The sequence below is a fragment of the Lasiosphaeria miniovina genome (assembly GCF_030549165.1).
Source record: "Lasiosphaeria miniovina strain SMH2392-1A chromosome Unknown B0T26scaffold_8, whole genome shotgun sequence".
In the NCBI taxonomy this organism is placed as follows: Eukaryota; Fungi; Ascomycota; class Sordariomycetes; order Sordariales; family Lasiosphaeriaceae; genus Lasiosphaeria; species Lasiosphaeria miniovina.
This window is the reverse complement of record NW_026848227.1, coordinates 2288941-2302962: the sequence shown is the minus strand read 5'-3', so window position 1 is coordinate 2302962 and position 14022 is coordinate 2288941. Positions and strand designations below refer to the sequence as shown.

At 57.4% G+C, this 14022-nt stretch overlaps 4 protein-coding genes across 4 annotated transcripts; 3 read left to right on the top strand and 1 right to left on the bottom strand.

Moving 5' to 3' along the window:
- Nucleotides 1-89: 89 nt before the first annotated feature.
- B0T26DRAFT_657654 (uncharacterized protein) lies at nt 90-1358 on the top strand (the record flags this gene model as incomplete). The annotated part of the gene is made up of 1 exon (XM_060438800.1): nt 90-1358. One exon carries the CDS (start codon nt 90-92, stop codon nt 1356-1358), a length of 1269 nt encoding a protein of 422 aa, XP_060290395.1.
- Nucleotides 1359-1440: 82 nt separating this feature from the next.
- Nucleotides 1441-4817, bottom strand: B0T26DRAFT_503591 (kinase-like domain-containing protein). The gene is made up of 4 exons (XM_060435381.1): nt 4577-4817; nt 4387-4473; nt 4218-4319; nt 1441-4150 (listed from the first exon to the last, which is right to left on the bottom strand). The coding sequence occupies exons 1-4, from the start codon at nt 4648-4650 to the stop codon at nt 1645-1647; spliced, it is 2769 nt and encodes a 922-aa protein (XP_060290394.1). The 5' UTR covers nt 4651-4817; the 3' UTR covers nt 1441-1644.
- Nucleotides 4818-5670: 853 nt separating this feature from the next.
- On the top strand, nt 5671-6844 carry B0T26DRAFT_657650 (Nse4 C-terminal-domain-containing protein; the record flags this gene model as incomplete). The annotated part of the gene is made up of 2 exons (XM_060438799.1): nt 5671-6592; nt 6651-6844. 2 exons carry the CDS (start codon nt 5671-5673, stop codon nt 6842-6844), a joined length of 1116 nt encoding a protein of 371 aa, XP_060290393.1.
- Nucleotides 6845-8742: 1898 nt separating this feature from the next.
- On the top strand, nt 8743-13373 carry B0T26DRAFT_757071 (uncharacterized protein; the record flags this gene model as incomplete). Its single annotated transcript, XM_060446199.1, has 2 exons — nt 8743-8842; nt 8893-13373. The coding sequence occupies 2 exons, from the start codon at nt 8743-8745 to the stop codon at nt 13371-13373; spliced, it is 4581 nt and encodes a 1526-aa protein (XP_060290392.1).
- Nucleotides 13374-14022: the final 649 nt, after the last annotated feature.

The following is a 14022-nucleotide window of genomic DNA, read 5'->3' as shown; positions in this document are numbered from 1 at the left end:
GCCCAGGGCAAGAAAGGGGCAACCCAAAACAAACCCCCCAGAACCAAAAAAACGTATCCAAAATGCCCTCGGCCCTCCGGCCATATGCCATGCTCAGCCTGCGGACATCACCCCGGCGCATCCTCTCCCTCATTCCCCGCTCACCACCAGCCACCACCACACCAATAACCCATCAGCAGCGCCGGCACAAATCTGGGCCGTACGGCTATACGCAAGCGAAAGCGCTCGTATTCTCCACCTTCGGCGAGCCGCGCGACGTACTTCGACTACACACGCACTCGATCTCGCCATCTCTCCCTCCAGGAGTGGCCGTGATCCGCGCGCTGGCGGCGCCCGTCAACCCGGCCGACGTCAACACGGTGCAGGGCACGTATGGGTCCAAGCCGGATTTTTCGCGCGGGCAGCTGGCGCTGGGCACAGCGGAGCCGGCGGCGGTGCCGGGCAACGAGGGGTGCTTCGAGGTTGTCTCTGTATCTAGTGGTGTCAAGTTGCGCCGCGGCGACTGGGTGATCCCTGCGGGCAGCGGGTTCGGCACGTTCCGCACGCACGCGCTGGTCGAGAATGCGGATGCCGCGCTGTTGCGGGTCGGCGGCGACAAAGGGCACGAGGGGCTCACGGCGGCGCAGGTGGCCACGGTGAGCGTCAACCCGTGCAGCGCGTGGCGCATGCTGCGCGACTACGTGGACCTGATCGGGCTGTCGGTGGCGAGCTTCTCGCGGGGCGAGGACGGCGGCGGGGCATGGTTCATCCAGAACGGCGCCAACAGCGGGGTGGGGCGGGCGGCGGTGCAGCTGGGGCGGCTGTGGGGGCTGCGCAGCATCAACGTGGTGCGGGAGCGATCAACGGCCGAGGAGACGGCGGCGCTCAAGGCAGAGCTTGCGGCGCTGGGGGCGACGGTGGTGGTGACCGAGGCCGAGTTCCTAGACCGGGCGTTTGGGGCGCGACTGCGCGACGAGTGGACGCGGGGCGGCCGCGACCCCGTCATGCTGGGGCTCAACTGCGTGGGCGGCAAGTCGGCGGCGGCGGTGGTGCGCAGCCTCAGCGCGCGCGGTACCATGGTGACGTACGGCGGCATGTCGCGGCAGAGCTTCCCGTTCCCGGCGGGCCCGCAGATCTTCAAGCGCCTGCGCTTCGAGGGCTTCTGGCTGAGCGAGTGGAACCGCGAGAACACCGCTGAGAAGCGCAAGACGGTCGACGCCATCATCGAGCTCATGCGCGACGGCAAGTTCCAGATGGCCCCCGTCCAGGAAGTCCGCTGGGACTGGGACACGGAGGAGCAGGTCCTCAAGGATGCCGTCCAGGGCACTCTCGAGGGCTTCCGCAGCGGCAAGGGCCTGTTTACGTTTGGCGATACATAGGGGGGCACTGCTCTTGTTTAAAACCTACATGTATATCATAAGACAAGTCTCGGGACAGAAACATCACGCAGAATGGTCTGGAAGACGGGTTTAGATCCACGCTATTTCTCGCTAGCTCAAGTCGGCGGCATTCGTATCAGAATATCAACTCTCGAAACCACGTACCTAGCCCGATGAACAGGTCCAGAGTCCCGAGAGGGAAAAGTACAGAATACGCCGCCACAACCAACGCCTTCGCTATAGCCCCAAATAGATACCACCCCAACAAACATCCCAAACGCAAAGTTCATGTTCTAAATGCCTGCACGAGCTCGTGGAGCTTATCTATAACTACGGGCACAAGCGCATTCAGATTGTCATCCATGATCCGCTCGAGGTGGCGAATCGCATCTTCTTCGCTTAGCTCGAGGTGGAAGCGCTCCCGGACCTTGAAGACGGCCTTGTCAGGCTCAAGCTTTATGTCTGGGATGTTGGCGTCCACCATCAAGCTGAAGAGGTTGAGGATTAGGTTGCTGTTCTTGCGCAAGGCGCTGTAAGCGAGAAAGCAGTATTGCTTGAACTGCCGGTAGTGCTCCGAGTTGGACCCGCCCATGCAGTCTACCATTTCCTTGGACAGCTTCATGGCCGGGGCAAAGGGCTTCGGGTCCCGTCCGAGAATATAGCCAAAGTCGGCATGGAAAAAATGCCCGTCAGGAGCAAGCAACAAGTTGTCCAGGTGCCGGTCTCCGACTCCAAGAATATACGTAATAACACAATACCCCGCGCATGACTTGACAAAAGTGTCCAGCGTCTCCTTGCGCAGACCCATGGGTCCCTGGCTGTCCGGGTTGTTCTGCTTGAGGTAGGCGAGAGCGGGATTGCTGCGGAACTTAGACGCGATCCCCTGGAAGCTCATCGAGGGCACAAACTGCGACAGGCCCGCGCTCGTGCTTGTCGCCAAGATCTTGTACGGGGACAGCTTGAGATCTAGGTTTTCTTTCTGGAGGAGGTTATCCATGAGCATGATAATCTGGATGACGAGCTGGTCCTGACGAAGGTCGTCTCCCCTCTTGAAAAGGATCGGATACTTGCGTCCCGACGTTGTCTTGAAGACAACCTTGATGGGATGCAACGACGACTTGAACACAATCGTCTCCTCGGGGCAGACGCCAGTAATCTCGACTGAGGGGTCAAGAGGGAGCGGGAGCGGTGGTTCAATCGCGACGAGGCCATTCTTAGGATCACCCAGAAATTGCTTGACACGCTCCGTCCTCTTAGGCATGGACTCGTTCGATTCCTTGATCTTGCCCGAGATCTCGGAGAGCATGGTGATCCACTCGGCTTGTCTCAGGAAAGTTCTACGTGCCTCGACGCCGCCGGGAAGCTTGACGAGCTCGACCATGAAGTCGTAAGCCACCTTGCCGTATATAGCCATGTTCTCGGGCCCTTGATCCGGCGACTTGTCGTCAAGCTCGACCATTACGTACCACCAAAAGTAATTTCCAAGCATGAGGCTGTTGACTGCCCTGGAAATGAGAAAGCGGGCTAGGGAGGAATCCTTGGAAACGTCGTGGCCAGGCTGTGGAGAAATGTGCTCGTACTTGAGAGCCTGCACCAACTGCAGAAGATACAGTAGCAGCTCGTGGTCGTCAGACTTGCCGAGGCGCTCGACGGCAAAAGCTCTCACCGAAGAGTTATCAAATGTCGGACCCAGCAGCTCCAGGGCGTCCTCGACGTCAATATCGGTCCATCGCCCAAGAACCTGCACTGCTTGCTTTGACTCGGCCAGATCCGACCAATTGACAGACTTGACGAATTTGGTGAGGGCCTTTTTGTTCTTGGTCAAGTGGTAGCGGAACTTCCAGATGAGGTCCTTCTCCTCGGGGGTCAGAGTGTGGGTTGGCGAGTACGACATGATAAGGTTCAGCTCGTCCCTGACCTTAGCATTCGGCTTCAGATCCTTGTCAAGGATGCCATTGCGATGCTGACTTCGAACCAGCCTGCGATGTTTGCTTTCCGCCGGATTGTCCCTCGCCCCCACCTCGGGGTCGTACACGCGAATCAGCTGGCCGCCACCGTCGTCGTCGGTATCCAACCCGTTAATTCCGGGGCCATAGTGGACTTCTGGAGGCGGCTTCAGGATTATGTTGGACTGTGAGGATGAAAGGTGCTGAAGGGACGAAACAGGCGGAGCTGGGTACTCGTGATCGGAATAGACAAGCGGAAAGTCGAACTTTGGTAGCTCGACATTGAGCTGGTGACTCGATCTTGTTAGCGGCGGGCTGGACGGGCCGTTGGGAGTCTCCTGGCCGTCTTTGGGCAGTTTCGAGGGATTGCTCGAGTCGGCCTGCTGGCGCTGGGTGGCTTTGAGTGAAGACCGTGCAGCCTGGCTCCCCCGTTTCTCAAAACCCCGGAACACTAGCTGGTCGAGCCAGTCAATGCGCGGGATCTCGCCCATCTCGTGCTTCTTGAACAGCTTCTCCATGCGATCAAGCTCAAGCTCATCAGACCCCTTGTCCTCGACCTCGGCCGCGCTCTTACGTGAGAATGTTTTCTTCATGTTGGGAATAGCTGGTGTGGTGGAGTTGTCGTTGCCATCTGCTGGTTGGTGTCTGTATACGCGGCACTTCAACCGGCCCTTGTGTACTTGGTTCTCCTTGTCGAAGATGGGGAGCGTCGTGCCGCCAAAGGGGACCGCATGCCCCTGAGCCCCCTCTTCCCCGGTTGGCGACACATCCCAGATTGTAATGGCTAGCTGAGCGTTCCGGGGCAGTGTGGAATAGTAGATGGGCAGACTCAACCATTCATTCCATCTGTTTGTTGTTCGTCAGCAGACTGGCAGGAGAGGGAGGGGGTGGTCCATGTTGCCGGATGCCTCACCTCCTCTCGTTGCGGAAAGATTTGTAGGCCGTCTGGACAGGGACGGTCAGGGGTTTGGAACCGGCCCAGACCTGGACGGTGACATAGATGTCCGAGTGAGGACTAGAGAGTGGGATCAGCGGGTGAGTGACCGTACCGGGCACCGGGATCCAAACGGCAGTCCTCGAACCTTTGGATGGAACCCGTGTGTTGCACCTCTGGGTGGTCGACCCGGGTGGAAAATAGGAGAGGTGTCTCTTCGCCCTCGAGATTTATACTGGACGACGGCCAGCTAGTTAGTGACGGTTTCTAGATGTGTGGGTGGATATTGGGTCGTCTCTAAACCTGGCGGGGGAGGCAAGGAACCTGAGACAACCCACATTCGAATGTTGACTGGGAAGTTGAGCGCATTCGACGTCGCAAACGAGAAAGGCTCCATAATGGGTGCCACCATCGTTCAAGCGATGCGTCTTGAGAAGGATAGTGGTTGTGAGATATCGAGAGGCGAGATATGAGTTGTCGGAATAAATGATGGGAGGGAGGTGCGAGCTCGGCACCTAGATAAGGAAGGTATCAGCCCAGCTATGGAGGTGGAGGTAACTAAGAATGACCCAAGCTCACCAAACCCCTGCTGTACTATACGTTGAGTACATACTTTACGTTGACAACCGGCCCACTAGGCAGCCTGCAGCTCAACTCAACCCCACAACGCGCTTTTCGTCGTTTGACCCCGGACGTAGCGGACCAGTCGCGCCCTGAAAGCCCCACCACACCCTCAGGGTTAGGGTATACCCCGCACTAGAATCGCACTTCATAGCTGGTGGCCTTCGGCCTGTAGTTTTAGAGAAGCAACCATTCCACACCGTTCTTTTCAGCCCCCAAACTCAGACGCGACTGCAGCAGTCGAACCACACACCGGTCGTCTTTGCCAGGTTTACACCATGTATGTACCTCACTAGGTTATGTACCTCACTAGGTGATGCACATACACACAAGTTGGCGACCCTCTTTGAATGCGGCTGTGCATTTCGTCATTTTACAGCTAAAGCTAAGGTAGCCTCGACTCGTCTAAGTTGTCTGCTTCTTGTACAATACATACAGAGAGACAGGGAGAGAGAGAGAGGGCTCGACGGCGTGGCATCTGCAACTGCAGCTTTCGGCGAAAACGCAAACACGAACGCTTGTCGTGGCTCGGCAGAAGGCGCCCGCAGCCATGAGCAGCGACGACTCTGGGAGCGAGGCGACACCTACGCCGTCGCCGTCACCATCCAACATAGCAGAAAGCTCAGTGCCAGTGCGCTGCAGTGGTGCAGAAGCCGGTGCCGGCGCCGGCGAGAGCAATGGCGGCGGCCGTGCAACGAGAAAGCGCGCGTCCGACATGGGCGGTTCGTCGACCAGCCGCCGGCGCACCCGCGATCCGTCGGCCGAGCGAGACCACCAGGGCGATCTCGCCGAGTACGACCCGGACCAGTCGATGCAGGAGCGCCGGGTCATCCGGCGCACGCTGCGCGACCTGCAGCGCCAGATGCGCGAGAACCCCGACGAGTTCCTGCAGGCCGACCCCAAGGCCCTGCTCAACTACCTGAACCAGTCGGACAAGATCATCCGCGACGTCAAGCAGACCAACGAGGCCGCCATCGACTCGCGCGGCCTCGTCATCGCCGCTGACCTGTCGGCCCGCCGCGTTCAGCGCCTGACGTCGGGCAACGTCGGAAATGGCATCGACGTCGACGAGTTCGTGTCAAAGTGCATCACCTTCATGCTGCAGGGCCGCGGCATTGAGGACGACGCCGCCGAGGAGCTGTCGAGCACACAGCGGAGGAGGCGGCAGGTGCCGGCGGCGGTGGCGGCACCTGGAGCCTTGGGAAGCGACGATGAGGACGAGGTGGGCGACGAGGGCGACATGATGAACTGGTCGCACCTGGGCCGCTTTGCCGCCGTGCCGAGCGTGCGCCGGCCCGCCGTGACGGGCTTCATGCTGGGCCCGCTCTCGATCGAGAAGAAGGCTAGGCGCATGACTAAGCGGTCGGCGCCCTTCAAGGTGTCTAACCTCAAGGAGGTGCGGCCCGAGGAGCTGCGCGCCGGGGATCTCAACAAGTCGGACAAGAACGACCTGCCCGCCCTCTGTAAAAAGATCTACGTCAGTCTCGAGTTGGCGCAAAGGGAAGCGCAGGACGACGTCGACAATGACCTGCCCGAGGATTTCACCGAAGAGCAGCTGACCGCTGCCATGAGCCGCTATTCGTTGCGAAGAAACGGCGGCATAGACCTTTTACACTTCGTCATTAACCCCCACTCGTTTGGGCAGACGGTCGAGAACATGTTCTACGTCTCCTTTCTCATCCGCGAAGGCAGCGTGAAGCTTGAATTTGACAAGGACGGCTTCCCCGAGCTACGTATGCCATCTTGCCCATTTTAAACAACATGGATCTCGTCTGCTAACACGGCTTAAAGAACCAGCTGACAGAAACTTAACATCCGGCATGGCTCGCTCCAAGCATAGCACCACGAGGCACCAGAGCATCATGTCGATCGACATGAAGACGTGGCGCGACATCATCGACGCGTTCGGCATCACGGAGCCCATGATTCCCCACCGAGAAAAGGAGCATCAGCAGGGCCCCGGCGCGCGGGGCTGGTACAGCTAGACAGACGCTAAGAACAACACTCTGCTAATCCCGGAAGGCAACAACGGGCAGGTACGGAGTAAACATTGACTGAGAGTGCACAGGCGTTTTAGAGAGTAAGTACAGTTGACTATAGTCACGGTTTTCTGGGCAAATCCGGGGTTTATTATTATCTTTGAGCAGGGCATTAACAACCAACTAGTATCGCAGGGAAATCTGTTGGCAAATAATGATATTTGCATGCGTACGGGTATCATGTGGCTAAGGTATCTGAGTAAACTAGGGTAGGATGGCCGAGCAACACGGCAACTAGGAGGAAGGAACTATTAGTAGGTGTGCACTGATGATCACAGCACGCAAAACCTTGTTCTTCTACACAACGGAAATAAAATGAAAGCACAAATATACGAACACCATCATGGCATCTACCTGGCATGCAATAAGAATGTGATTCTTTGTGTGCTTTGAAAGCGACTGACGACTGACGACGTGTGGCGCTAAACAGCAAGCAAAATAATAGCCATGTATCCAAATCCGGGCAGACACAAAGAAAAGCACTAGAGGGGGCGATGACAAGTCTTTGTAAAAATCCCAAGATGGCATCACCACTTGGTTGTTTCCGGTATAGCGATAGAAAACTACAGCATCTCTTTCATGGTCGTGCCCCATGACCGCCCGGCTCATAACTCGGATTGTGCTCATCATCATTAGACGGCGAGACGTATCTATCGTGGGCTTACCTTATTCGTGAGCGATATTAAGCTAGTTAGCCGTCTCTGACTCTTTCTCAACGTCCACCGCGACTTGTTTGTTTCTTCCAAACAAATTAATACCTTTTTTCTCCATCATCCAATCCCGCAGACAATCGAACAAAATACACACAAGTTCTCCAAAAAAAAACCGGCTGAGTCGCTCCATCGTCGGTTCATGCTCGTGCGCATGGGGGATTCTGTGCAGTTCTGATGGCTGACGACCTAGGTGAAAGAACGCACCAGGATCATCCAGAAACTTCTGGCAATACCGGCCGTGCACCCCCTAAGAGATTATCACTGAGCAGCATAGACGGAGTCGTCGACGACTACGCATCGTGGGAGGAGATGGCGACGCCTGAGGAGGTGGTTCCCCCGGGCACGGCTACGAGCGGGAGGAGGGGAAGCTAGGGGATTCCACTTCCGGCTCGTCCGCGTCCACTTCGTCTACCTCGTCCCTCTCCTCCGATAGTAGCGACTGGGAAACGGACTCTGACGGATTAGGATCCGAGGATTCCGGCTCTAAGCAATCGAGTTCCGAGGAAGATGGAGAGGGAGAAGAAGAGGGCGGGGATGTGGAAGCAGAAGTAGGGGGCGAGGAGAAGGTAGAGGGAGGAGGTGAAGTGGACAAAGTGAGCTTGGCTCTCAAGAAAGCTGAAGCGGACGCTAAGAAAGAGAAAAAGAGAAAAAATGACAAGAGGGGTAAGGAAAAGGACGAGGAAGGGGACAAGGAGAAAAAGAAAGAAGGAGAAGAGGAATGGAAATTGGAAGGGGTAGTACATACAAGTAGACAAGCTTACAAGAAGGCTAAATCGGCCGCCAAGAGGGAGAAGAAAATGAAAAAGAGGGAGAAGAGACAGGAAAGGAGGACGAAGAGGAGAGAGAAAGAAGAGGAGGACAAGACGAAAAGAGAGCGGGGAGAGGAGGTAGAGGAAAATAAGGAGGATGAGGAGAAGGAGGAGAGAAGAAAGGCGAGGAAAGAGAGAAAGAAGAAGAAAAGGGAGGCCAAAAGAAGCAACAAAGCCGAACCGACTTCCAATGAGTTGGAAGGAGTTGGTCTGCTCGCTGACAAGGGAAAAGGAGTTGCGTCGACAGAAGGGCCGCGAGAAGAATCTGATACCCCTGAAAATATGGCGACGTTGGACCGCCCTGCCTCGGCTGGCCGCAGCGATGGGCCCAGTAGGAGACCCGAAGAAGCCTGGCCCCTTCCCTATCGTCCTAACAAAGGAACGACAAAAGTCATCACCCATGCCCACAGAGGACCGGGACAGTACAGGAGGCCCGAGGAAACCTGGTCCGGGACTGCTCGCCCCCGCAAAGGCTCGGGAAACACCAGCGGCCCTGGAGAGGCCGGCGGTGCTTTTTACTTCCCTTCCAGCTCCGAGTACAGCAGCCTCGAAGAGACACGCAGTGCCGATAAAGCCGCCGGCAGGAGAGTCCGCATCTCTGACGGCTCAGAACACAACACCCCCAGAAGCCCCAACGAGTCCTCAGACATTATCGTAAACATCCGCACCAGAAGTCCCCACGGCCGCAGAATCGCCAGAGAACGCAGCCCTCGGGATGATCCCGAAAGATCCCTTCACGGGTTTGGGCAATCATTCGGAGTCGGGAGCGCCCCCGAGACCCGCGAGCGTGATGACTACGGGACCTACCCCGACAGCCTCGGCACCAGTCACAGCAGCGCCGGCAGCCTTCTCCCCACCCTCAGCAGCCTCCCCGACACCCTCGAAACCCCTCCCAGCACCCTCGGCACCAACTTTCGCGGCTCTAGCGCCCACAAGAAAAGGCCAGGTCGAGCCTCGACGGCGGCTGGTACACTCAGGAGCCCCCCGGAGACCCTCGCCAGCACCGGCCGTAGCAGCACCGGCCGCAGCAGCACCAGCAGCATCCCCCTCACCCGTGGCACCATTCCAGACACCGTCAGCACGCTTCCCACCACCCTCGGCACAACTCGCGACTCTACCGCCCGCACAGGAGAGCCTAGTATAGCCTCGACGGCGGCTAGTATATGGAGGCGTGTGGGACACGGGTTGTCCGCCTTGCGCCGTGTCGCGACCTCGAGAGGCAGCGAGGAAGTACACAAGGGCGAGGGCGATGGCAAGGACTCGGAAATGAGCGATGACGAGGACATTAGCGAGGAGGACTCGGAAATGAGCGAGGACGAGGGCGGCGGCTGGCCCGTTCAGGTGAATATCAAACCGTATCAGACGACGGATATAAAGAACCCGTACGCGTACCTCCCGGATCTGCCCACATACATCCACGGCAGGGGCTACCGGCCGGGGAGTGAGCGGGACGACGACATCCTAGCTGCGATTATGAGTTCGGTGAAGAGAGTGCCATGTGAGGGGATGCTGAAGAAGGCGGACCCGCATGAGGACCTGCAGCGGTTTATCCAAAAGCACGGCGACGGCCATGTTGAAAAAGCCTGGAACGATCTGCTCAGATACTACAATTGGGCCATTAACGGCAAGCAGTCTGCGTTGGAGGCGCTGCACGACGCGCACTATCAGATCCGGTCCGACGCGCGGCGCATATCCGAACTTTACCAGCGCATAGAAATGTACGGCGAGCGTGAGCAAGTAGCAAGCATCCAGTACCTCGCGCGTGAGACCGAGGTGAAGGAACAGGCGAAAAAGATCAGCGAGCTCGAGCAACATGTCCGGGAGCTGGAAATGGAACTCCAGCGCGCGAACCACTTGCTGAGGCGAAAGGAAGTAACCGATGAGATACAAAAGGCCGATGCTTTTCTGCGCGTCGAAGAGCTTGAAAGAAAAGTCATCGAGCAAAATGTAATGCTGGCAGCCAAGAGGTCGCCGGTCAAAAAGAAGGCGGTGAGGTCGCCGCGCAGGAAGCCAAGTTCGCCACCAGCCGCGCTGAAATTGAAGAGAGCGTTGGAGAGTCGAGAGAAGATTGAAGCCGACCTCCTGAAGGACCTAGAAAAAGCCACTGAACGCGGCAGGACTCTGGACTTGGAACTTCAAGGAAAGCAGAGGCAGCTCGGAATTGCCGAGGCCAAGGTTGAGCGCCTACAGGTCAGACTTCGGGGGCGGATCCACCCAATGGTCATTGACGACAACTCCCCCCCGGAGGAACACATCAGAAGTCTCCGAGATGAGTTGGAAGACGAGAGGGAGAATACGATCGACAAGGTTCGGGCGCTGGAACTTGAAATTGCGAGGATTTCTGAAAGGGCCAAGGAGCTAGAGTTCCAGGTCGACCAGCGAGACAGGCAGAAGGCGGACTTAGAGGCGAAGCTCGAAGATCTGAGGGGAAAACACAGAATCGCCGAAGACGAAAGAATTCTGGCAGCAGAAAAAGCCAGGCGCAGAGCCCACAAGCTGGAACTCGCACTCGAAAACAAAGAGCGAGAATTCCAGGACCAGATGATGAAGGCAGGCGTAGAAATAGTGCAGTTGGTACAGCAGAAGACCGACTTGGAAAATGTCATTCTCGGGCTCGAGGGACAGGTGTCCAAGGCAAGTATTGGCCTCCAAGCTGCTGCCAGTGCTGGCGACACTCTCGTGGAGGAGGGCGGCCCCCGGGATTCCGTTCCAGCTCCTGGTTCAGCTCCGGATCAAACGTCTGTTCCGGAAGTTGCAGTTGAAACTGTTGATGAGCCTGCCCCGGATCGAACTTCTGCCCCGGAGGCTGCTGTTGGGGAAGAGGACACCCAGGAAAAGGAAGAAAAGGGACTCGACCCAGAAACGGCACGGCGGCAAGTCCCAAGCACCCAGGTCGCCCCGGACGACCTACACGAAGAGCACGACAAGCCGGAGCAGGATGGCGCCGAGGGCCAGGAAGGCATCGATGCACTGCGCAGGCAGCTACTCAAGTACCAGCGGGCATTCGAAGACGTGACCAGGGAGCTGCAGACGAAGCGCAAGCAGCTGGAAGAGAGCTGGGCCGACGGCGCGCGCTTGGAGCCTTTCGATTTCGAAGAAGACGAGGATGCGTACGTGGCGGCCTTCACGCCCGCGGAGGGTCTTGCTCTTATCCGGCACACGCTCGAGAAGCTGAGCCTAGTCGAGTCTGACGTACATGGCAGCGTCGCTCTCAAGGCGCTGGCCAAAGAGTGCGACACAAGCCTCGCCTTGCTCAGCTTCCGAGTCAGGGAAATCGACAGCGCACAGAGAGACATGTGGGCCGATCTGCGACGCGAGCTCTCCGCCGCCCAGAAGGCCGGGAAAAGCATGCAAGAGAAGGTCAACAACGTGCAGTTGACGTTGTCCAAGTACGAGAACATGGCCCACGAGCTTCTCCGGGACAAAGGAAGCCCCTTCAGGTTTTACGAAGACCTCGGGTTGCTGACCGAGCTCCATACCAAGGTCAGGAGGCTCGAGGAGCAGCAAAGAATGTACCAAGCGCAGCTTGCCAGATACCACGCCTTGAACGTGCAGAGGCTTGATGACCTGTTGCCTGGGCAGGTTCGGGCGCTCAAAGAGAAGCTGGCATCGACCACAACGGAGGAATTGCTCTCGGGGGGATCCAAAGGAATGGCCGAGCTAGACAACATGATCAACGAAATTCGCAACCTGACCGATCAAGGGCCCGCAGACCTCATCTCGTCGGTACGGGAGCTTCCGGAGCAGTTCGCATTCCAGGAGCAGCAGATATTAAACCTCCAGCAGAATGTTGTCAGTCTCACCCAAAGGCTCAAGGAACTGGAGGCGGAAAAGCGGGTGGTCGAGGATATGCTGGCAACGTTGCTTTTCAATTCAGCCCTGGCCGAAGAGTCTGAAAAACAAGATGCAGATGTACTCAAAGCAAGGATTGCCAGGCTGGCGGAGCGCGGGCAGAATCTGGCAGAGGAGAAGAATGCACTCAAGATGCGTATCAACCAACTTTTGAGCCACAAGGAGAGGTTGACGTTCATTCTGAACAAAGAGGAAAGAGAGGAGCGCCTCAAGCTCCAAGAACTGCTGCTGCAGTCGCTGGTCAAGGACCGGGGCCTCGAGGTGATTGGAAGGCACCAGGAGGATCTCTGCTTCTGCTACTTGTTCAGGTACTTCTTTCCCGAAGCTTACGATGCCACTGTGCACGGTGGCTGCTGCGCTGGAGGCGGGTTGCAAAACTACGACGAACAGGAGGAGATAAACACCGTTTGTCAGGGCCATCACGGGCACGGGTCGCTGGCGGCCTACGGATATGTATGGGTATCTAGCTGCCAAGTGCTCACGGCCGTGGCGTGGCTGACGATGCTGCTGCTCATTCAACCGTACAACCTGATCAAGACGGGGGTGTTTGGGCTCTCGGTGCTGGTTGGGCTGCCAGGCTACCTGCTCCGGATGGCATGGTTTGGTGTGAGGTATGCATGGTATCGGCTGGCCGACTGGTGGCGACGACGACGGAACCGTCAACGACTCAGGTTGGAGGGCCCGCCCTGGCTAGACGTAGACGCAGAGCTAAAAAGACAACGACTGCCGCAGAAGCCGAGGCCGTGGTGGCTTGGGTACCGGCCGACAGCGGCGGCCGTGGTTGGCTCGGCGCTGTCTCTCGGAGTGGCCTTCACCATGCTCGCGTTTTTGGCCGTCCGTGAGGAACGCAACCTTTGGATTCAGGCCACCGACTGGCGTTTCGTATACCTAGGCGACATCTACCGTGCGAAGCCATACCCCGGTTGGTCGCCCATCAACGTCGACTTCCGCCTGTTGCTCGATCCGATATCCACGCGTCTTACCGAGGGCCTACACAGCATCGCCTTCCCTGGTAGCCTACACGGCAGCGCGAGGCTCGAGCGGCTGTGGGAAGAACTGCTATGGCTGGGAAATGACACGTTTGCGTCGTCGGTCTCCTAGGCCCTACGCAGTAGATGCAGGTGCTGAGTGCTGGGTGCTGGGTGCTGGGTGCTGGGCAGCGGTGAAAGGGGCTCTCTCTCATTCATTACGGTGGTATACACGTACCTCGCATGTCAATTGTCAAGGGATAATCAAAGCAACCACACCAGCCTCGGATTTGTATTGTCATATATGTAATTTCCAGTCTGGTGAGCCCAGTTTCGTCGTCATGTTGCACTCTCGGGATTTTAGTCCTAACCAGCACCGACTATCGAACTTGGCTGGTGAGCTTGCTGTCTTATCTTGTGGACGATTTGGAATAAACCTCCGCGTTTAGAGCAGCGTATACAGTTCCATGGCGTATTCCCGTTCGTACAGAAGAGCGGAGGAGAGGGCGTTTAGTAATCCCACGTCTCTTGGCACCTGCCGACTGCACGCGAGATGCCCGACCCCGTCTCGTCAAGCCTCATCAGCACCTAAAATCGATGGGTTGGGTTCCTTTGCGGGTGCCTAGGTTCCGCCCAGGCTCCGGAAAAGTCTATGATGAATAATCGGCGTATCGGAGGGGCATTCAGCGAATGAGATTATCCTGCCTCGGTTCGAGGCCCCGAATCCGGTCGTTGGCGGCGGTGGTGCTGACTTGGTATTGGACGAGAACATTTCAAATTTC

Excerpts from the sequence above, each read along its gene's own strand:
- B0T26DRAFT_503591 (XM_060435381.1), bottom strand. The coding sequence starts at position 4,650 with ATGGTGGCACCCATTATGGAGCCTTTCTCGTTTGCGACGTCGAATGCG. Across the intron at positions 4,320-4,386 it reads CACACGGGTTCCATCCAAAG|TCCTCACTCGGACATCTATG; the intron begins GTTCGAGGACTG and ends CCCACTCTCTAG. Across the intron at positions 4,151-4,217 it reads TCTTTCCGCAACGAGAGGAG|ATGGAATGAATGGTTGAGTC; the intron begins GTGAGGCATCCG and ends AACAACAAACAG.